Source organism: Sycon ciliatum, chromosome 1 (assembly GCF_964019385.1).
Source record: "Sycon ciliatum chromosome 1, ocSycCili1.1, whole genome shotgun sequence".
In the NCBI taxonomy this organism is placed as follows: domain Eukaryota; kingdom Metazoa; phylum Porifera; class Calcarea; order Leucosolenida; family Sycettidae; genus Sycon; species Sycon ciliatum.
In genome coordinates this window covers 88,971,725-88,996,632 of record NC_088643.1, presented here as the reverse complement: position 1 = coordinate 88,996,632, position 24,908 = coordinate 88,971,725, and the positions used below count along the sequence as shown (strand labels likewise).

The following is a 24,908-nucleotide window of genomic DNA, read 5'->3' as shown; positions in this document are numbered from 1 at the left end:
CGCACACTGTGCCTACACACTCATACATCAAGCAACGGCTCTGAGCTTTGGAAAGCTGATCATTTTCGAGAAAATACAAAAAAAATCATCCATGTTGCCTGGGAAGGCACATCGTGTATCAGAGAGGAGCTCAGTGATATTGGGAAGAGGCCAGTGGCACGTAGACCATGAGCATCTGGTCCAGTCGGCACACAGTATGCTTCACAATAAGCCTAAAAACATGACAAACACTGAATGGCACGACGTTATCATAGTCCGGTTACAAACCAACTCAAGGCAGCCCAAACAGGAGAGCGTGGCACATTGCCTCCTTATTGTCACGGCAGCTACTGTTCAGTTGCTGTGTGTGTGCTGACAGAAGCCAGCTGTGATGACAGCAATAGCAAAGGTGGTGACGCGATATGTAATGCAGCTGCTCTGCAGATCCAAACAGCAGTGGCAGCAGCAGCAGTAGAATCAGTAGTACTTATCACACAGAGCACAGCGACCGTGCGAATGTGCTGTGCCGGTACAGCACCATGTTTACAACTGTGTGGACGTGCAGCGTTGGCGCACCACCCGGCTGCCTTGCAACGACCAGGAATTTGTAAAGCCTACAGCGGTAAAAAACGAATACACTCGTCATCACTTCCAGGACTGCTGGAGAGCTTTACGGGCAGAGAGGCGAGAAGAAACGAATGTGACTGTACCTAAAAGGACCAAGATACCTATAATAAATAGTCTGTCAAAGTCTGCTGGAAGCTGGTCAAATGTCTTCGACGGAGAGAGGCGAGTGAAGAAGAGATCTGCAGTTGACAAATACAGACATGCAAAATAGTTTACACGTTAACGACGAAACATCAATGCGATTACTTCGCCACAGGCGTCAAGGCAAACTCAGAAATACAGTAGAATTCTGATAAGACGTACCCCCAAGGGCAGCAGGAACGTGTAAGTGTCCGAGGTACTTCTTACAGTAAACTCCCCATGGCAGCGGGCATGCCCCTTTACCTTTTGGGTGGATGTGCTTCCATGCCATGGAACCAACCACCAGCATAAAGGTAACATGTGGTCTAAAGTATTTTTTTAAAGAAATATCAAGTGCGTACATATGCAGGAAATTCTATGATCTGGGCAGTATTCCGCGCCAAGCCACTGGGATCTGCAGAGTCTATCGGTATCAACTTACCAAGGCCATGTGCAAATACCAACGAGGTTGATTCTAGGCCAGATGGGCAAGTATGTATCTGACGAACGGAAGTCACCTGAGCAAAACAGATAGATTAGAAGAGACGTTCACACACAAGCACCCAAGCATGCATGAATACACGCACAACAACAACAACAACAACACACTCACTCTTTCTCCTTTCTTACACTATTATCTCTTATTGGCCACTGGCTATCGTGAGAATAAAGATTTGAAACAACAACAACAACAACAACAACAACAACAGCAGCAGCAGCAGCAGCAGCAGCAGCAGCAGCAGCAGCAGCAACAACAACAACAACAACCACAACAACAACAACCACAACAACAACAACAACAACAACAACAACAACAACAACAACAACAACAACAACAACAACAACAACAACAACAACAACAACAACAACAACAACAACAACAACAACAACAGTGAGAATAAAGATTTGAAACAACAATATTAAAAGGAGGTTGGAGACTATTCTGCCAGTATGATCTTCCAGTATGATCTTCCAGTATGATCTTCCAGTATGATCTTCCAGTATGATCTTCCAGTATGATCTGCCAGTATGATCTTCCAGTATGATCTTCCAGTATGATCTTCCAGTATGATCTGCCAGTATGATCTTCCAGTATGATCTTCCAGTATGATCTTCCAGTATGATCTTCCAGTATGATCTGCCAGTATGATCTGCCAGTATGATCTTCCAGTATGATCTTCCAGTATGATCTTCCAGTATGATCTTCCAGTATGATCTTCCAGTATGATCTTCCAGTATGATCTTCCAGTATGATCTTCCAGTATGATCTTCCAGTATGATCTGCCAGTATGATCTTCCAGTATGATCTTCCAGTATGATCTGCCAGTATGATCTTCCAGTATGATCTTCCAGTACGATCTTCCAGTATGATCTTCCAGTATGATCTGCCAGTATGATCTTCCAGTATGATCTTCCAGTATGATCTGCCAGTATGATCTGCCAGTATGATCTGCCAGTATGATCTTCCAGTATGATCTGCCAGTATGATCTGCCAGTATGATCTTCCAGTATGATCTGCCAGTATGATCTGCCAGTATGATCTTCCAGTATGATCTTCCAGTATGATCTGCCAGTATGATCTTCCAGTATGATCTTCCAGTATGATCTTCCAGTATGATCTTCCAGTATGATCTTCCAGTATGATCTGCCAGTATGATCTGCCAGTATGATCTTCCAGTATGATCTTCCAGTATGATCTGCCAGTATGATCTGCCAGTATGATCTTCCAGTATGATCTTCCAGTATGATCTTCCAGTATGATCTTCCAGTATGATCTTCCAGTATGATCTTCCAGTATGATCTTCCAGTATGATCTTCCAGTATGATCTTCCAGTATGATCTGCCAGTATGATCTTCCAGTATGATCTTCCAGTATGATCTTCCAGTATGATCTTCCAGTATGATCTTCCAGTATGATCTTCCAGTATGATCTTCCAGTATGATCTGCCAGTATGATCTTCCAGTATGATCTTCCAGTATGATCTTCCAGTATGATCTTCCAGTATGATCTTCCAGTATGATCTTCCAGTGTGATCTTCCAGTATGATCTTCCAGTATGATCTGCCAGTATGATCTTCCAGTATGATCTTCCAGTATGATCTGCCAGTATGATCTTCCAGTATGATCTTCCAGTATGATCTTTCAGTATGATCTTCCAGTATGATCTTCCAGTATGATCTTCCAGTATGATCTTCCAGTATGATCTGCCAGTATGATCTTCCAGTATGATCTTCCACTTTGAAATAGCCTCCAGTACATCAAACGCACAGTGTACACAATGTACACAGAGTACACAATGTACACAGAGTAAGATAAACAAAAACACACATCTTGCTTGGCGTCTTACCGACTGGTTGTAGTTGATAAGTGAGAGTGTGTTGTACGGCAGCTCTGGTAAATATGGCATTGTCCCCTCCCTAGAACGTAGAAATAAATGAACAACACAGATAATAATCAGGGAATAATTTAACCGGTATCGCATCGCAGTTTGCTACGCAATTCTTCTGAGGTGCGAAGCAACTTCAGAAATGTGTCGCAGAAAACTGGGATGCATATTGATGGTATGATGCACCGTGTACATGGCGGGTGTGTCTGTTAGGGATAAAAATAGATGCACGAAACTTCGAAAGTGCTGAGCTATGCAACCTGGCACCAGGCTAGGTTTGCAACCAAGGTGTTACAGTGTACTTGTGATCTGAGCCTGCACTCTGATTAGCTCTCCAGAAGGACGGTTGTCAAGTGTTGAAGAAAATTGCTACGCAACATTTTGGAATTGCTATTCAAGTTTGATTTTGCATAGCAAAATTGCTATGCAAAAGATTGAAAGTAAATTATTCCCTGATAATAATGGCATTGTTCCTGCTCTATCACGTAGAGAAAAAATCAACAACACAATGTCATGTGAATACACGCAGGAATGAGAATACATTGGACTTACTTGAAGGCTGAGCAGTGTTGTTGAGGGAAAACAGAACTGGTACACTGCATGTCCCTAGAGGGGTGCACCTATCTTTACAATACATGTACATGCATTTGGCAAGGTCTTCCCGTCTTTGGAGACCTTCTCAACGCCCTTGGTCCTGTCTTTGATTTACAAGTCTGCTTGGATACGCTATACTCACTGGACAGTAGTTCATGGTGTCGAGCGGGTTTCTAAGACTGGTGGTTTGGAGCTACTGACTCACGGTATTCAGGGATTTAGATGTGTTGTGCAGAGTGTTTACGCATGCTGCACTGTATGAGCTCTTTGAAAAACTTGGGGAAGTCTATACATTGGCATCCCAGTTTGAGAGTACGCATGTACCCTAGAACTTAGAAGAAGTCCACTTGGAACTCTCCCACAACACACACACACACACACACACACACACACACACACACACACACACACACACACACACACACACACACACACACACACACACACACACACACACACACACACACGTGTATATACATTCAAAATGCAATATACAAGCACCCTTCTTCTGGGGTATAGGCCTCTCTTTAATAATATCAGGTGACCCATCTGGGATTAGGTGCCTGACTTTGGTTGGGGAGAGAAAGGCGATAGAGGAAAGGAGATGAGCACCACCCTCGCTATGTGGAGCTTGCTGAAACAAGAGATCCTAAACACCTCCCACCCTAAGGTCAGAAAGGACTATGGGACATTTTTACGGTCACCATAGATGTTGATATTTGCCAACTCTCCCTCATGTTTGTTTCATTTCTGGGCATTTCCTTCCATGTTTAATAGGGGCCATAACAGCAGTTTCCTTTGAAGTTGAGATCTGCTGAGCTTTACAAGAATCCAACCGCCTATATTACATATTCCAGCTCAAATTCACAAACTTACGCCTGAATATTCGTTGGATCAAGTGGTCGACGAGGATCCATAAAGAACTTGACAAGAGACAGCACACCACCATTCTCCAAGCCAACTACACAACAACAACAACAACAACAACAACAACAACAACAACAACAACAACAACAACAACAACAACAACAACAACAACAACAACAACAACAACAACAACAACAACAACAACAACAACCACAACCACAACAACTATCGTGAGAATAAAGATTTGAAACAACAACAGCTGTCAACAACAACATTGATATGGCTTGTATCACACGGCAAGCAAAACATCAATAAAAAGTTGTTGTTGTAGAGCAGCTGTGTACTTCAAAGCACACCTACAGCTAACAGAATATTATATCAAGACACTTTTAATACTTAGCTGACACCTTACAGAGCATATCACGATGCGTCACACCACGTCGAGTATAAGACACAGCCAGTGTGTTAATGACAGTGCGGAAGATGTATGATTGAGTGAGAACAGTTACATCAGACGGTGCTTTCATGGAAGAAAAGCCTTCCCTGTGACGACAAAAGACAGGGAGGCAAACAAACAGGCAGAATCAAAAGCAGAAAGACAAGCATGAGAAGGCCGTATTCTATGCCTGCATCTGGTGGGCAGGAAAGAACATGCATAGATGTATCCAATGGTCAATCACACAGCATGCTGTGATAACAGGCCTACAAATAGTCTGCATGAAAATACACCGGACCGGCTATGTACAGTCTGATACACGTGTGGCAACAGCACATTATCCTTAATCGGCTTCTCAACCCGAGAAGTTCAAAAAAAGAAGAAGTATAAGTTGCCTCATTTCTAGAAGTAGGGGTTCTGTTGCAGACAGCAAGTCATACAGGATTCTTCAACCTACGTTGGTGGCTGCGTAAAACCATCGTAGAGTTCCACAACGTTCACCTCAGACCTACGTAGCTTGCTGTGATATGCTGAATACTGCAAGCAATAACATCAACACAGGCACAACATTGATACGGACAATGATAAGGATGACCACAGCCAGGTCAATCACAAAACAAAACAACACCACCAACGACACAGTTTAGTCTTGGTCATGGAATTCCACGAAGTTTTCCTGATGGTGAATTTTTCTACTACATAAGTAGAATCGTAACTTTGTAGCCGGTAATATGTCTATGCTAAGTATACATCCACATAAAGATCGTGAAGCAGTGGTCAATCACTAGCATTATCAGGGTGTATAGGAAGACACATATACAGGTAACTATACGAGAATTTAAACCCTAGCTCTGAGCGCTACCTTCTCAAGAGTTGAAGACACACCCCACCCACACTGAGTACTACTGACTTACCACCAGCCAGTTGTCAGAGTGAACCAAGTGCACAGGTCCACTGAGTCCCTTGTGATGGCCATGGTAGACAATAGCACCGGTTACACCATCCACAAGATACAGGGACACGGCAGCTGGAAACAGCAACATATATTGTCAGAAAAGCACACAGATGACAGATTATAAGAAAGGGTTTGCTCCCCAGATGACAGATTAGGCTAAAATTTAATGATCAACTGCACGTATGACGATTCATATCATAGGAACTCCAGCAAGTATTATTGCCATCTGAACATCGAGTACAGTAGAACATCGATTATCCGACCATTTAATTGTCCGGAATGGGTTTTCGAACCTCACATGGCGCAGGCTACGCATTTTCGTTCGGGAACTTGCACGAAAAGTTAGTTGTTGCAGCTCGCACTCGCTGCCTGTACCACTGTGTACAGGCAGTACAGCCAAAAAACTCACAAAGCTTACAAAAACTAACATGAAAACGACTGTTGTTGTTGTGGGTACAGTCGTCCCTCTCTAATCCGGCAACTTTTGCAACGGCATTTTCTGCTGGATAAACAAGGGTGCTGGATTATCAAGTCCTGCCCTCCAACCCGGCCCCGGAATATCCCTTGCACTGGCATAGGATATTCCCAAGTGTATGTTACATCTGTTGTGTATGGTACCATGCTCTCTAACAGTGTGCGATGTACAACTGCTGGATTGGAAAATCGAATAACGTACAATTTGAGTGATTTGTTGCAGAAAATCGCTGCTGGAGGCGGAATTCAAGTGCCGGATTAAAGCGTAGAAAACGAACTGAATAAATCCGATTTGCCAGAAAGTGTGCTGGTTTGCAAGGGTGCTGGATAAACAAGTGCCAGATTAGAGAGGGATGACTGTACTGTGATATACCGAACACATGCATCGGCATGTGGTGAGATTTTCCTTATCCGGCACATTTTCATTATCCGAACACCTTCCCAGGGCCCGCTGCCCAGGGTGGTCGGATAATCGGTGTTCTACTGTATGATATTCAGTTCTTCAACGCAACTGTACGCTCACTCCAGAATACCTAGATATACGTGTACAGTCTGTAACGGCTATAGCGTACCCTTTTGATTTCCGTGATTTTATTACTATCCGATGCATCACTATAATGCGATACGATCGATTTTTTTTCTTTGATCGACACATGAAAGGCAAGGAAATACTTCCAGCATGGCGTTTTGACAAATGAGCATGCTGCATAGTTGACAGTGCCCGCATTTCCATAAAAAATTCTGTTATGTACATGTACATGATTGTACTGATGTAGGGCTAGGACTTACGCTTTGAGCTGTCGCGGCTCTCTGTCACCATGGCAAACAGGTTGGGATTCAAATACTTGTAGTGGACACTGCCATTGGTCATCACACTCCCTAAAGAATTGATCACTTCTGTAAAGGGGAAATACACGCACACACACGCGCGCGCGCGCACACACACACACGCACACACACACACACAGAGTTGTACATGCAGGCATAACGTAAGCATACTATCACAGTGCCTGGCAGAATTGGCCACTTCGCTGCACCAAGAAGCATTGACTAAATTTAAAAAAATCATACCTGGTGAGTCCAGTATGTACCTGGCCAATGTGAGGTTGCTACTGCTGTTCCCAGCCCACAGAGGCAGGGTTCCCAGTCCATAGGGGCAGTGTTCTTACACATAGAATTTTTGTTTTGGGGTAAGTTAATTCATGTCTGCCGTGGCAGTAGGTCAAACCAGGGCCAGTCGCACACAACACTACCAAGGCATGACCTGAGCACATACATTACAAATGAGAGACATGTTAACAAATCTAAATCCGACCTTTCTGGGATTTTCCCGTGATGGACATAACTTGCTCGTGACTAGGTATGGTAACCTGCCATGTTGGTGTCGCAGTGAATCCCTTCAAACACAACAACACAACAACATCATAGTCAGCATACAGGAACCTGCCCAAGGAAAAGCCTGTGTTAAAGAGACAGAGCAAGTAAGGCCCCAGATGGTAACACCAGAGGTGGTAGTGTACACACAATATAATATTGCATGCACTATTCGTCCTTCATAATGTTCTAATGGTTACAGCAGCATTGGATACATACAGGGGTGATGATGACGATCAGTGAACACAATGCATGGGCATACCACGGGCATAACACGGGCACAACACGGGCATAACACGGGCATAACATGGGCACAAACTCACAGTCTGATCGGAATGTGTCAGGTGATATCCCTGCACAACACTGGACTGACTTCCACTAACATAGAGGTACACAGACTGGCTCAGTGCAAGGATAGACTTCTCAGCAGCGCTGGATGCAGGCAGGATATGAACCTGCTTGTCCTGGTCGAGTATGGCCATCACTCTACGCGCTGATGCATCCACCACGGGCAGGACGACGCTTGTGACAGGTTTGAAAGGCAGACAGCTCCATCCCAATGATGTGCCAACACTGGCGGCAAGTCCGCTAGGCTCGTTTGCTTGCTGTTCGCCCGTTATTGGGTTGAAGAAGAGCATTGCTGCTGATGAGCACTCGGAACTCTACACAGTGAAACAACGCACATAATTATACCAATGGTCACCATACATGTTCCAGTAGTAAACACTCAGGGAACAATCTGGCAAGAACTGTAGATCAAGGTATACAAAGAGACATGCCAGATACCCAGCTCCTCAACAAGCTAGCCATTCGCCAAGGCCACAGCCAACACACCTCCATCCTGATGTGATAGTGCTGCTGCTTTCTCATTGCATTGCAGCATGGGGTGAACGCATGAAAAGTGGCCAAATGAAGCCTGGTCACGGCACAAGTACAGAAACCAGAGTGGGCAACTCTAAGAGAATGAACTAACAGCAACTTTGTTTGATCAGGTCATATTGACTCACCTCTGCTACATTTCACACCGGTCTATAAGGATATTTTTAGCGTTTCAAGTTTTCACCAAGATAATTCCTGCTAACCATTGCTGTGTGTTGTACAAAAGGTGAAAATGCACGTGAATTTCCCGGTATCACCGGAGTGATACAGTGCCAGTGGTATGACAGGATATCCTATGATTCATAATGAGTCGATTATTAATGACCTGAACAAAAAACCTTCGTCATGGAAGTGATATTATCCAGCATAGATGCGGAGTTGCCAATTCTGGTTTTCGTAGTCTTGGTCATGACATTCACAATTTGATGCAAAGGAAGAATCAGGCTGCTGTTCCCACGTAAAGTGTACATGCACATACATGTATCTCTGCTTCGCCTGTGTTGAAATCTCACGTGTATGAAAAAGTACCAAAAAAAAGAAATGTTCCCACACCGGGAATCGAACCCGGGCCGCGGCGGTGAGAGCGCCGAATCCTAACCACTAGACCATATGGGAGCTACAGATAACAGCACTGCAAGATTGGAAATGAGAGGAGCCAACACCCTTCCCTGTACGCATTCAATAGCACAAACAAGCACACACAAATATCTGAACCGTGATGCCTGATGGTACCTTGCTGTCGGCAAACAGAACTGCCAGTGGTTCAAGTGGGAAGTGCTGGACACTACGCAAGACGATCAACTGATAGGATTCCTGATGTGTAAGACCATACTGGTCTTGTTGTTCGGATGTCAGGTCCTGGCGGAAAGGGCTGAGACCTCTTGGAAACTGCTGCCAATGGACACTGCCATCACGACTGTCAATGCCGAATATCTACAGAAAGAAGTTGAGCAAATAAAGTGAAATTACAGTACTTGACAAGAGTGCACTAGAGGGGAAAGGGTCAAGTCCTAATGGCGACATTACTAAAATTAATAATAGAAATGGACGAAAAATGATCATTGGAAAAGCGCTATGAGTCCGTGCAAGCAAGTCCAAACACAGTGGGGTACAATCTTACCTTGCCAACCGCCGTTGCAACAACAATCATCCGATGCAAGTTGAATTGGTCACGCAAGAAGTCTTCTTTGTGCTCATTTTCTTCGGCATCAGTAGCTGCAGGCTCACCACTGGCATGCCGCTGGGCAGGTGCTTGCTTACGGCCATGCAGTGATGTAAGCCAATGCTGTACAGTGCAAGTCCAGAGCAGAGTGAATAAATGCCCCAATGCACACAAGCACATAACTAGAACAAACTGAAGTCCGATCTTGAGCAACAGAGAGAAACATCCATAGTAGATGTGCCACTGGCACGGCTAACAGTAAAACACTCACCCTGCCCATTTCCTCATCGGCTTCAATTGCTAGTATGCCATAAGCTGGATTGCGATGCCATCATTTTCATCATTGTAGACAGGTACATGTTAGGTACCAGCGCATGCCAGGAATACATCTCCTAGATCCTCCCAATGTCTTCAGTATGGCACTCTTTCCGTGATGCATGTCCACATTCTGTTCCCTCTTTAGTCTTCACCCATTGAGGTAAGGTCTAGCCCTCTTTTCTCACAGTGTACGCTTATCAATGTAATAACGTTAGTCTATGGAAGCAACTGGTCATGCTTGAATCTCTGTGACTGAGGGGGAGGGGGAGATCCCATGAATGGGAGACAGCGTATGCCAATTTGAAGCAAGTTCCCGTATGTGGAAGACAGCTGCAGGGCAAAATCAATATATGACAGACGTTTCGAGGGCAAACGGAAGTACCTCTATATGGGCAAAGAATTTGAACTCTTGCAGATCCATCTCAACTACATATACAGTCCCATATCCTCACATATCTGGACGTCATTGGGCAGAGCCCCTCAGAAGTACCTTATCCGACATCTGCTAAGGTTTAGGGAGTAGATTCTGCTCAACGAAGAAAATTTGTCTGGATAAGTAGTTCCACACAATGCAATGGATGTACCAGGGCAGATGTACTTCCTTCAAATCCTACATACAGCTCTGCACATGCACGCTGTATGCAGTTGATTTTGTACACGCACAGTGTACAAATAGCACAATGCATGTAATACGGTCACTGCCGGATAAATGAGGTAGCTGCATAAACGGGGGCGTAGTCAGTGAGATAGCGCTGTTCTCGTACGCAGAACATGGGTTCGCAAACACTTAATAACCATACCTGGGCTTGAATCAGCTGTGATGTTACACGCTGCACAAACGCCGACAGAACGTTTCCTGTAAGCAAGCAAGCAAAGGTAACATATTAAACCTCAAACGAGTAGCAAGTGTATGTAGTGTATGTACAGTGCTGGCCAAAGAAATCCAACCTCATGAATAAATAGTGCCGGGCGCTACGCAGCCCTAGCACAACACATAGTGGTCTGTGCACTTGAATGCGGCGCTACTTTATTCATGAGGTTGGATTTCTTTGGCCAGCACTGTACATACACTACACTCAGTCAAGTCAGTCTGTGATGCGCTGTGCAGACTTTTGTTTGGACGAAGAATAAACTGTGGGATAGTCTCATCTATGGTTTATTCTAGCAGCACTCATGGTGGCTGGAACACTCCTGCCTACAGCCTACATGTCTACTAGCAGACACCTGTCAGTGTATTGCTAGTGTCCTCTGTCAATGAGAACTTTCCACAAGAACACTATTGAAGAATGAAAATCTGACAAAAAATAAACAAGGGTCAAATTCGATGTTGGCAAAAGATCCATCGGCCGCATTACACGGAAGCGAAGAAAACAAGGGCATACGCATGCATCATTACATCGTCTATAGGCGAGCCTGGAAATCAACAGAAGCATTTGCAATGGGGAGACTGAGCTTACTGCACGCCTGAATGTGAATAGTGCATTTTAATTCGTTTCTTTCGTCCCCGTCAAGATTCCCAGGACGTGTGTTGATACACACCACCAACACGCTCCACACATCATCATACATACATGTACACCGGCATCAGTAGAGCGTTAAAACTCAGCTGTGCACATACCTGCAGAACCAAATTCCTCGTGCAGTGTCTCAAAGAACTCCTCTGACGTAGAAATGGGTAGTTCGACCAGTTCGGTGGCTACAATGTTCGCCAATGATTCCTCTCGAGTCCACATCAGCCGTGCTAGCAGAGGCAAAGAGCGGGATAGTTGTTACAAAAGTAGAATAGCATTATGACTGGGCAATGGGAAGTACACCTCTAGTGAACCATGAACACTGCGAGTACGACCAGACAAGCACAGATAGGCCATGTACATGTACTACAGTATATCCTGAAGCACTTAGCGAGACATGTCCCAGTACTAGGAACTGTGTTACATTGGCCAGCCATGCACCTGTAATCATCATGTCCAGCACATACACATTGAGCGACTCTTAGCTATCATCCGATCAAGAGCACCCATCACACAACAAGTTGGTAGCAATAGGTGGATTGGCCAAGCTTACCGCTCTGTTGGACGAGCGAGAGTGCATGATCCTCCGTCTGCAACAGGACTCTGTAGCCAAGGGTAGAGTCCTTCTTACTGAATAGGTAGATGCATGTCTGCATAGAGAAACAACACACATATCAGCAGCATTCCAAAGGTAAATTCAATTGATCAGAACATGTTCGCATAAAGCTATAAGATAGATCAGATCTATGGTCTGGCAACAGCTGTTGCATTTAGACAGTTGTCACTATACTCTCCAGGGAGAATGACGTAGTGGAGAACTGGTGAGGCGTTGAGGTGATTTTTTTTGTGCAAAATATACTTGGTGAGCTGTACGCACGTGCACAGGGGTATCGTGCTGTTCTCCAGCAAAACTCCTAAATGATGATGCCATTGGTTTTGCGCAAAACGCTCTGCAGCCTAAAATAAAATGGCCAATTAGCTCTCGGTTCATACTGTACATCATTGAAATTGGCAGTATACTATACATAGTAAACACAGCATGAGAGAACTGCATCGAGTTGATACCCACAGTGGGAGGGAAGGTTAGCTGACCAAGACACAACAGAACACATTCTCTATCTTACATCGACTGGTGCACCGTGATGTGCAGGAAGATGAACTTTCTGAGCTAGCTCAGTGACGAGTCGATCAGAAGACAGATCCAGCCATTCCAAGTTCAGTGACTCACTCTGGGCAAACAAACACAAGTGAACATACTTGGAAAAGGCAACTCTTCGTGCACAACAGCACTTTTCAACGTTCAGTTCATAGCACAATCGACGAATCTGCTACTCAAGGCCTTTAACAAACTGCGGCTCGGCAATCCCTCTATCCTAAAAAAGCAGCTGCAAAAGCAAAAATAAGGCAAAAGAGCTGCAGCAACCACAGACACAGAGAGCAATATCTACTCACTTGAGAATCATGTTCCAACATCAACAAGTGCCCTTGATCACCATAAAATGCTGGGTAGAGTTGAACATTTGCCTGAAAACATACATCACAACACATTGCCAGGCAGAACAGACACAGTGAATACAATTTATTGACAGAAAACAACACTCAGAAGAACTTTCTCAAACTAAACCAATACGGCTACGGTGATGTGTGCTGTGTGCAGCAGAACAGAAAATTCCCAACAAGGCATTACACAATGATTGTGCAAAGAAGACACCCTGCAACTATGCCTAGTGTTAAAGTTGGAAGTTGTGCCAGCTACAGGTCTACATGAGCAGCGCTACGACCCCCCCCCCCTCCCCCAATAAAATACAAAAAAATTGAAAAAATAAAAGAAGAACACCAAAGTCCATCCATTAGTGGCAGTCACATTACACACCTTGGAAAACTCTCGGACAAGTGAAACAGCAGCCGAACCCTCATCCACTTTCAGCAGTAGTTTGTGTGACGGATTCAACGAGAGTAGAAACTGCATTTGAAGTGTTGCTGGCAGTGATGCTCCAACAGAGGTGCTAGCTTCTAGATTCAGACTTTTCAACGAGACAGAGTCCATGGCAGCTTGGTCCATGTCCACTCCCAGAGACTGCAAGGTAAGTGAAACAAACCAGATGTAAATACATGTATACAGCCAAGTTCACAGTTACAAAATCTGATCAAAACGTGGATTTCCAATGGTTTTCTGGAAATGTTTCTCACAACCCAGCAACTCATAATGGTGTAGTCCTTCCTGGGCAGTGACTATGGGAATAGATGGACATGCACCACGTGCTGCATGGTGAAGATCATGCATTGGGTACTACATGTTGAAATGCAGGCGTAAAGTAGGCAAGTCCATGCTCACATTGAGCCACAGGAAACCAGGGGTCAAATTTCTCCCACAACCACGATACACGTAAGTATCTTCAGCACAACAAACCCGCACACAACACCTGACATGTACATTGTACAATGCACAACAAACCCGCACACAACACCTGGCATGTACATTGTACAACGCACGATTAGAGGAATACATTAGAAGAGTGTGCCGCTTACACTCAGTGATGTCGCAACGAAAGTTGAAGTTTCAAGCTCCAGCACGGCAGTTTGCAGAGAGAATGTGACATGATCCAAGCAGACCAGGAACGAGCTGCCCAGCACAATACAGCTGCAAAACGAAACAAACAAATTCACAGCCACGTTGGAAGACTGCCGTAGACCTATCTACATTGGTGGCGTGTGACATCCGACATCAAGAATATACTTGTACCAGGTCCAAGAACACACCCGGTAAGGTCAAGGGCTGCATTTGTCATATCGGCCTCGGCAGCTGACGGGTTCTCCCGGGCTGTACGACAAACTTCCCCGGGTTGTACGACGAACTAACTACTCTGCCGGTACTAGTTTACATGTTGGGTGAACGTGTTCCCCTCATGAGCGCGCGTTTGTACGGCAGTTGTCTTTTGTATCTACTTGTCACTTTTATCAATGCATGGGCCGCGGGATGTTGTATCTGCTAACTGTCTTATCGTATACGCTGGCTGTTTAGTTAATTCATAATTAATACGCATTTCTCCTTGTCTTCTCCCTTTGGTCAATTCTGCATAGCAACAAGCTCTCTATGGTCTGATTGGTTGGGTTTTCCCGCCTTTACTACTCCTTTGTCTAACTCGATCCTTTTTGTTATCATATAACCCCTGCTGCTTCTGATCAAAAGTACCAACCTTCCTTCGACCTTCACTCTTGAATCGAGCTGGAATCATAGTGACTCTCAACCTTATTCGAATGACCAAGGTGAGCGTGTGTGACTGAATGGCTACTTGGATCAACTATATTGGTTGATGACCTGGTGGGGTTACTACGGCAATGCGAATGTATATGTTGTAGCCTTGAGATCGGTATTGTGTATGTCCGGCATGACATATTTGGTGCTGTGACCAGGATCCAAGTTCTGTTCTTCTGTAGGCGATTGCTTACGGAAGGCCCTCACAAGCTGGAATGTTTGGGGTGATGTCAGATGGGCTGTTGTCTAACCGAACAGATCGAATGATTTGACGGCCGGGCAGCAAACAATGATCGTAATGTAGAGCGATTGCTCTTTGTTGAAGGCAGAGTTGCCTATTTTGGAGAGGATGTGGCTAGGCGAGAGTGTTGACAGAACTGCCCACACTCTCGCGCATGCGGGTTGGACTGGCGCGCGGACTGGTGATCGGTTGATCACCGTATCGTACTACAGATTTGTAGTTTGATGATGAGGAGGGTTGAACTGGCGCGGACTGGTGATCGGTTGAACACCATACCGTACTATACAGACCAGTTTGACCATGATTTTTGCTGACCCGTACGCGAATGGTGTGATCCGATGACGACTGTAGTACATACGAACGTATGTACTGTGCAGTACTTGTGACCTGAATAGCTCTCATTGGTCGGAGGACCACCGTACGAAGTAGCAAGTGGGGAATATAAGGCGCCACTGGGCAAGGAAAAGGTATTACAGTCTTGCGATTGCAAAAGACAAAGATATCCTGTTGAGAGCGAACGCACTCGATTTTCTGATTATCATGGCTCACAATCAGGCTCCGGATGCAGCAGCGAACGCTGCTGTAGGGGGTGCCAATGGTGGGGCGATGGTGGTACGGCCGGCAGTGATGCCTGAAGCATATGATGGCGTGGGGGATTGGGTGGAGCACTTGCAGTACTTCAACCAATGTGCTCGTGTGAACGAGTGGAATGACGTGCAAAAGGCTCAATACTTAGCCGTACGGCTAAGAGGGGCTGCACAAAAATTTGTTGCGACTGTACCTGAAGCCCGCCGAGTGGAGTGGCCTCAGGTCGTAGAGGACTTGTCGAGGAGGTTTGCACCACCAGAGACAGCCCGCCAATATAAGTCGCAATTTAGAACGCGAAGGCGCAAGCCTGAGGAAGACGTCAGTCGATTGGCTGACGACTTGCGTAGTCTTGTACACAGGGCTTACCCGACCATGGGTGGAGACGTACAAGGAGAGTTGGTGCGGGATCAGCTCATTGATTCCATGACTCCTGACAGGTTGCGATTGCGCTTACAGGAAAATGCACCACGAACGGTGCAGGAAACGATCGAGATGGCTAACCATCTGGAGAGGGTGTGGGGGAACGAGGGCACGCACGGCCGAATGGACGATGCGTATGGCGTACCACGTCAATTGGTGACGGCTGCGGTTGCACCGTCAGAGCTCCCTACCTTGGAGTCGTTGGCAAAGTTGGTGGAGAAGCTTAGTGATCAGGTGGACAGGATTGCCCACCCTCCTAGGCCGAACCAACAATTCAGGAGAGGGGACCAAGTGGACAGAGTTGACCACTATAGGCCTGAATAATCGAGGGGTTTGACTTGCTGGTTCTGTGGCCGAATGGGACACAGAAGAGCTGACTGTCCAGACTTGATGAAACCCGGAAGGGAGTACCAATCTCGCCGACCGGCGGGAAACGGGCATTGATCGAGACGGCGGGCCGCGTCTGCGATCAAGAAACTGTGCTGGGTCCAGAAACTGAGGCGATTGTCTCGGATGCTCTAGAGAATGACTCTGAAGTGGTCGCTGCCTTGAGCAGGGCAGCAGAAAGCCACGGAGGTATGATGATTGAGGGAAGGATTAATGGGCTGCCAGTAGAGTTACTGGTAGATACGGGTTCCTCAGTAAGTCTAATTTCTGAGACCCTCTCGCAGCAGTTGGGCTACATGTTGGGCGACCTGGAACCACCAGAGAAGTCGACTGGCTTCTGCGGTGCGGATGGTCAGAGGTTGCATGTGTGTGGCACGGTCGCTGCATGTTTGGCAATACAGGATGCTATTTGTGTCCATGAGATGAAGGTGATTCGAGGGTTGCGGTATCATTGCCTGATTGGAAGGGATGTACTATCGCAGATACCTTGCGAGATCACGTCGAATGATGGGAAATTGAACTTCAAGGCTGATAAGGCTGAAGTTTCAACGGTGGGAACATCACAACGCTGCCATAATCTTCGATTGAAGAATAGGGTAGTTATACCTCCATACTGTGAAATGACGGTGGCTGCCGTTATCGAGAACAAGGAGGATGTTCCTTCATGTGGCATCACCGAACCAGACGGCTGTCTGATCGATGGTGGGGATGTTTTGTTGGCACGAGCGGTTGTTTGTCCAACAGATGAGGGTGTACCCGTTCGGGTATTGAACTGCTCAGAGGAGTCAGTATCTTTAGGAAGAGGTGCCCGAGTGGGACAGCTGCTACCTATTTCAGCCGTGATGAGTGTCATGGGCGAAGACGAGGATGATTGCGATCATATAGGAATGGAATCCACGGGGGATTCGGGAAGTTCCGAAGACTTATGGTCGGCGCTCAACATTGGACTAGAAGGTCCTGTGAGTGGGAAGTCTGTGTCGGGGGATGACGAGCTGCAGCTCGGTTATGAACCTGGTGAGGGCACAGCGGAGGCGAACCGGGAGACGTCTCGTGTTCAGCCTGGTGGGCAAGGGTCAATTGGGAATGAGGAATTGGCACGCTTGCGTGATCTCGTCTGTCGCTACCGGATGGTATTCGCGATGAACTCTGCTGAATTGGGTCGCACGACTGTGCAACACCACAACATTAACACCAAGGGAAGAAGTCCTATCTTCCAGGCTCCTAGGCGATTGCCTTGGAATTCAAGGGAAGCCACCCGTGAACTAGTGAAGGGCATGAAGGAACAAGGGGTGGTAGAGGATTCTACTAGTCCTTGGTCTTCGCCAATAGTGCTGGTTAAGAAGAAGGATGGCTCAACTCGATTTTGCGTTGATTATCGCAAATTGAATGCCGTTACGGAGCGGGATCCATATCCTCTCCCACGGATTGATGATACGTTGGACGCGCTGAGTGGCGCGAAGTACTTTTCCACCTTGGATTTGTGTTCCGGCTATCATCAGCTGCCTATGGCAGAAGAAGACAAGGAGAAAACGGGTTTCTCCACTCCAGATGGGCACTACCAGTTTACAGTCATGCCGTTCGGTGTGTGTAACGGTCCAAGCTCGTTCCAGAGACTTATGAGTGTTGTCTTGCGTGGGCTACAGTGGCAGATTTGCCTCGTGTATCTCGATGATGTGATTGTGTTTGCAAAGACTTTTGACGAACACTTAGAGCGGCTCGAGGCGGTGTTTGAACGGCTATTGGACGCAGGGTTGCGTCTAAAACCATCCAAATGCTTCTTGCTGCGTGCGAGGGTGGATTTTCTGGGCCATGTGGTCTCGGAAGAGGGTGTGAGCACTGATGAGGAAAAGACTCACCGCGTGGCTACGTGGGAGCACCCTACGAATGTAGCGGAAATTCGGGCATTTTTGGGGTTCTGTGGCTACTATCGAAGGTTCGTACCGAACTTCTCGGATGTTGCTAAACCCCTCACTCAGTTGACTAAACAAGGCCATGCGTTCGTATGGATCGAGGAGTGTGAAGAGGCATTTGCTACGTTGAAGAGTCGGTTGACTTCTTCACCAACCCTGGCATATCCACAATATGGACCTGATGCTCCGAGGTTCATTCTGGATGTTGACGCCAGTGGTACGGGATTGGATGCTGTTTTGTCACAGCAAGATGAGAAGGGGGTCGAACGACCCATTGCCTTTGCTAGTCGATTGACATCTGCATCGGAACGCAGGTACGCTTCTACCAAAAGCGAATTGCTGGGTGTAGTTTGGGCGTTTAATCACTTCAGGTGTTACCTGCTCGGCAAGCGCTTCTTGGTCCGCTCGGATCACAAAGCATTGCAGCATTTGGACAACTTCAAAGAACCAGCGCCGATTGTCGCCAGGTGGTTGGAATTTCTAAGTCAATTCGAGTATGATCTGCAATATCGAAAGGGCAAGGCTCATTCAAACGCAGATGGTTTGTCCAGACAGAAGACCAAACCTGTGATGAATGTTACAGAAGTGGCTCCTACCGTTCCTGGACCCTTGGTTCAGCGAAGGGACTGGACATATGGGACCTGGGCGATTGCCCAGCAAGCTGATCCTGACCTCAGGCAGCTTTTTGAGTGGCTAATGGATGACGGCGAGTCGGCTGACTTGACCGGAATCAGTCCGACTTTGAGGAAGTACTGGCGGGGACGCCAGCATCTTTCTGTGAAGGGCGGAGTGATTGGAAGGGAATGGGTTGAGCCTGAGATTTCAGCGCCCAACCGTTTTCAGATTTTGATCCCAGTTGATCTGCGGACTGAAATCTTGAAGGAGTATCACGATTTCCTTGGTCATGTGGGTATGAAGCGGACGATTGCCCAGCTTCGCACTCGGTTCTATTGGCATGGAATGAGTCGTGACGTTGAAGATTGGATCGGCACGTGCACGTCATGTTGTCGACGCTCCCGACCGGTTGGTCGAGGACAAGGGGCACCTTTACAGGTGTCCTGGGCGGGGTATCCCTTCGAACGTGTGGCTATGGATTTGATTCCAGGACTGCCTGAGACTTCAGGTGGAAATCGTCACATTTTGGTCGTTGTGGACTACTTCACGAAGTGGGTAGAGGCGTATCCGTTGAAACGGATGGATGCAGCGACTGTTGCATCGGTATTTGTGAGCGAATTCGTGTCCAGATTTGGAGCACCGGATAGCTTGCATACGGATCAAGGTGCAAACTTTGATTCGAAACTGTTCAAGAACGTTTGCGGCTTGCTTGGTATCAAGAAAACGCGGACAACGGCTTACCATCCGTCGGGTGACGGATTGGTAGAGAGATTTAACCAGACGTTAGAGCGATTGCTCTCACACTATGTTCAGAGAGACCAGCGTGATTGGGATGTCCAATTACCCGCAGCATTAATGGCGTATCGGGCTACCACCCAAGCCAGCACAGGGTACACGCCGGCGTATCTCCTCTTCGGCAGAGAGTTCTGTCTCCCGCAAGATGTTGCGTATGGTTTACCGCCAGCTGAACAGTTGGATGAACCTACGTATGTGCGTCAATTGCGGTCCCGTTTGGCGGATGTGCACACGATTGTGAGGCACAAGCTCGGTGCAGTGCATCGACATCAGGCGCATCTCTATGATCATAGGGCTGTGTCGGTGGAATTTGCGGAAGGAAGTCTGGTATGGCTCTTGGTACCCGCTGTTCCAGTTGGAACCAGCACCAAGTTGGCGAAATTGTGGAAGGGACCGTTCAAGGTTTTGAACCGGTTGTCTGATGTTGTGTATCGCGTCCGTGATATGGGATCAGACTCGGCTACATGCCAAGTTGTGCACGTGCCTTGCTTGAACCGCTTGAAGAAGTGTCGTGTACGCCCAACACATCTCGCTACGGTTGTACGCGAGGAAGCGTCGAATTCATCTCCGACAAGGAACCCGATCAGAACTGCGTCACCACAACCGAGCTCCTACACGCCTGATACCACAGACTTGTTGTATGCGGAAAGAGCAGGTGGCCGTGACGAGCAGTTTGGAGGAGTAGAGCTACTTCCCATTGACGCTGCAGTAGCACCGGCTGATGTCAACCGTCCAGTTCAAGGAGTACCATTGCCTCCCGCTAACGCTGCAGTAGCACCGGCTGGTGTCAACCGTCCAGTTCGAAGAAGGAGACCACCCCAACGACTGGAGTACGGCTAAGGATTGCGGGACGCAATCTCCCAGAAGGCCGGGGAGATGTCATATCGGCCTCGGCAGCTGACGGGTTCTCCCGGGCTGTACGACAAACTTCCCCGGGTTGTACGACGAACTAACTACTCTGCCGGTACTAGTTTACATGTTGGGTGAACGTGTTCCCCTCATGAGCGCGCGTTTGTACGGCAGTTGTCTTTTGTATCTACTTGTCACTTTTATCAATGCATGGGCCGCGGGATGTTGTATCTGCTAACTGTCTTATCGTATACGCTGGCTGTTTAGTTAATTCATAATTAATACGCATTTCTCCTTGTCTTCTCCCTTTGGTCAATTCTGCATAGCAACAAGCTCTCTATGGTCTGATTGGTTGGGTTTTCCCGCCTTTACTACTCCTTTGTCTAACTCGATCCTTTTTGTTATCATATAACCCCTGCTGCTTCTGATCAAAAGTACCAACCTTCCTTCGACCTTCACTCTTGAATCGAGCTGGAATCATAGTGACTCTCAACCTTATTCGAATGACCAAGGTGAGCGTGTGTGACTGAATGGATACTTGGATCAACTATATTGGTTGATGACCTGGTGGGGTTACTACGGCAATGCGAATGTATATGTTGTAGCCTTGAGATCGGTATTGTGTATGTCCGGCATGACACATTGTCTGAACACTGCTGGCACGCATACTAGGCTGCACAATCATGGGGCTGGATTTCATTTGCTCGCTACTACATGTACTAGTACTCTGAGGTGAAATGAGCATGCACCAAGTGTGTTATATGTACATGGTACATGTACTATGTACCCCCAAAATAGGCTGCAACCAGGACTCGCTCATCTACTCCACCTCTAGAACACGGCCATGAAAGGGTACAGGTGGTGGGGTACCGGGTGCTCTCTTCTTATGGTATTGCTGTACAACGTAGAAAAACGCATTGCACCGAACTGTACTTACTCAAGCGGCTTACTAGATATCCATGCTGCCGGCAACGTATGCTACACAGCATCACACCGCACCGCACAGGAGAGAACCAAACAGAAGGAATCAAGCAAAGTCAAGGCAGCAATGCTACATATCCAATGGCAACGTACACAGAAGGAATCACAGCCGTGCAGTGACCAGCAGCTTACCTTTGACACGACATCACCGTTAGTTGCATGATAGGTAATAACCGTCAAATCCATGTCATTGCTGACTCCAATAGCCCGCAACTGACCCGCCGTTGCATGAATAAAATCACATTTCAAAGAGCTGCAGCACAAAAGTAGAACAAGTGAAACTTTTTTAAACATGTCATTGGAAATTTCAAAACAAAGATGTACAATATTCCTATGCACTGACCTTTCAGAGAGTGAAACTCCCCATAATCTTTGTCCAGATTTGCTAGAGTAGAGCTGAAGGTCGTCGCCAAGCAATACCGCAATAGCAGTACTCTTTCCTGTCAACAACAAAGAGAAAATGACACGGCCATGACAACAAGTTGGTGAAAGTTCAGACTCGGGGGCCATTGAACTCCCTCTGTTCTCCGTCACACCAACAATTCTGCATGGAGGTAGCCTTGAACAAAAGCAGGCAAGCACAGATTCAATCAAGACTCCTCCTTCCAGGTGGGAATTCACACAACGGGGCCCGCTGCCACCGGGAAGCAAGGTACATGATCCAGAGAGCATGCCAGCAGACTGGAAAATGAAAATCACATAACAAGCTTGGCAAGTAGGCACATGCCGTCGCAACAAACATCTTCTGAACATCTTTCTGATTTTCCCTATTTCGCTGCCGCGACTATTCGTGTGTCCACTACTGGCAAGTCTCCCAGACTCCATCAAACGCCAGCCATATAACGGGCACAAGACAGTTCTGAGAGCTCACATTGTACGATGCACAATCACCACCACTTTCCTACTGTGAGGCATTATGGAACAAATGCAGATGACGAAGACATTTAAAAGTACAAACATGTAGTGGTGCAGGAATCGCGATCATCAACAGCACTATGCTTCACCTGATTTACTCTCCACGAGAATGGCAGATGTCACATTATCTTCTTTCCTACAGACACAAAGGGATGAAGCAGCAGTTTGTACAGTCAAGCAAGCATAAACACCAGTCAGATACATGTGGTATTTACGAACAGAGCATAGTGGCAACGTGCTAGTGCAGCATGTCGCAGTCCAAGCTCGGCAGCGAGTTGACAAACGCCTTGACTTACCGTCTGCTTTCTGAGGCAACTGTCTCCCATGCCAAACTACCGGTGGCGACGTCCCAGCCACGCAGCAACTGACCACCAGATGACAATGTTGCAAGCACTAAAACACACACACACACACACACATACCATGGCATAGACGGAGATCAAAAGGAGCAATTACTAACAAATCCTGTTGACATGAATTGATACTTGTAAGAAGTTTCCCACTATGATATTCTCCACTCATCATTTATCATACTGCATCGCAGCTACACTCATACCTCATTCAGAAACTGAGGCTATGAGCGCTTTGGTCCACCAGGCAACTTTGGATGAGTTTTAGTGGATGCAATATGGAATCTTTTGATCACTTTATTGTCGAAGTGATGACATCAATATGCCATACTGCTGGCCCTCCCATGTCAAATGCCTGTGATTCGGAGTTACAAACATGCTTGAACTCATGGTCAGTGCCTGGTCCCGGACTGCCCAGATAAATGAGGTGTCGGTGCACTGACCATCGCTACGTTCACATGCAGAAAACTACCAACCTGTTCCACGATGCTGTAATGCATTGATGTCATCAGACTTTGCAAATACCTGGCGCCAGCCTGGAAAGAAAGGACATACATAAACACCATGCAAAACGCATTATTCGACACATTGTCATCGTATCTTACTGCAGATTTCAAAACACAATTCTACTTTGGCATACACACCCAGTAGCGAGGAAAATCAGCACAACCCAGTCAGTGCCGTAAGAGACCCAGGGTGGGACCGTTTCAGCAAACACACTGAAACTTTACGACAGAGATCTAAAAATGGGGGTACGACTTACAAAATTGGATGCGACGTATACTCAGGGAAATAGAGTGCTTTTTCAGTCCAAACTCTCCACCACATGCCCTCTCTGGCCGACTTCGCTCACCCCACCAGCAACACGACTCCAAGTTTTAGATACTGACATCCAGCCTGCCGACATAGTTGGAAGTCTATGCTTCTGCTTTTGATTCCCAAATTTATCCACAGCTCATTTCAATGGACGGAGAGGGTGATTTGCCTGTATCACGTGATTGAAACGAGAGAGCTGCCAGTTCTACCCTTGCCATGCTGCATGTACGATTGCAATGGCGTTTTTTTAATCATTTCACGATCCGGCCATGGCATAAGTAACGCTAAGAATAGGATCAGCTGCGGTCCATATGAATTCATGACTGTGCACCTTATTTCATTCATAGCGTTTATATCTATAAAATAAAATAAAATATTTCAATGTTCAAGAAGCATCGCAAAAAAATAAGATGCTGTGACAAAAAGTTTTCCACGTACCAAGTTGACCAGTTCTGGCATTGATGGAAGCCAAGACACCTGATTGCGTAGCCAGTACAACTCTCCTACTGCTGTGCGATGATTGGTCAAATCTAGCAAAGTTTGCTGCACCTATGAAACGTCGTCTCCTGCAGTAAACGTTGAACACGTTTGATATCAACTATCTACAACGCCAACAATATCATCGCTGAGAGAAACAGTTCTATCACCTACCAATCATAAAGTCCTGCTTGATCGGCGTGCATGCTAAACACGCACTCAGGGAGCCATATCACCAGAAGCACAATTAATCCGTGGAAGCGCATGGTGGTTGAAATGTGTGCTACTCAAATATCATTCTCTATCAACCACAGCTCGATTCGTTCCAGACCTCACACAAGCTTGAAGTACAAAATGATTCGAATTTGTGTATTTTGGTTCACTGATCAGCTTCAAAGATGAGATCAGATCTGCAGAGTCAGTGACAACGTTCCCAAGAAAATGGAAAGTTCAAAAGAAGCTGAAAATAATTAAATTTTTAATTGTAAAACATTATTTTTCTTCCGAGCTCACATGTACACTATTGAGTATTGTAGTGTGTACATAATTATGTGCGCGGCGTCACACCGCACATCGTTTCCAGGGCCACTGCCTTCGAATAAAAAAGCGAGCTTTTTATGCATCGA

General features: G+C 46.5%; 1 protein-coding gene and 1 non-coding gene across 2 annotated transcripts; both read right to left on the bottom strand.

Moving 5' to 3' along the window:
• Window positions 1–41: 41 nt before the first annotated feature.
• Window positions 42–24,724, bottom strand: LOC135806270 (ER membrane protein complex subunit 1-like). Its single transcript, XM_065320431.1, has 27 exons — window positions 24,457–24,724; window positions 24,244–24,371; window positions 23,466–23,525; window positions 22,936–23,032; window positions 22,729–22,775; window positions 22,068–22,164; window positions 21,857–21,977; window positions 21,681–21,721; window positions 14,212–14,323; window positions 13,556–13,759; window positions 13,135–13,206; window positions 12,807–12,911; window positions 12,236–12,332; window positions 11,790–11,912; window positions 10,972–11,027; window positions 9,812–9,976; window positions 9,424–9,624; window positions 8,136–8,474; window positions 7,754–7,835; window positions 7,228–7,335; window positions 5,924–6,036; window positions 5,467–5,546; window positions 4,986–5,116; window positions 4,583–4,667; window positions 3,074–3,143; window positions 1,169–1,244; window positions 42–785 (listed from the first exon to the last, which is right to left on the bottom strand). Exons 1-27 carry the CDS (start codon window positions 24,546–24,548, stop codon window positions 625–627), a joined length of 3,063 nt encoding a protein of 1,020 aa, XP_065176503.1. The 5' UTR covers window positions 24,549–24,724; the 3' UTR covers window positions 42–624.
• Trnae-cuc (transfer RNA glutamic acid (anticodon CUC)) lies at window positions 9,235–9,306 on the bottom strand. Its single transcript has one exon. It is a non-coding gene; the product is annotated as a tRNA-Glu (tRNA).
• Window positions 24,725–24,908: the final 184 nt, after the last annotated feature.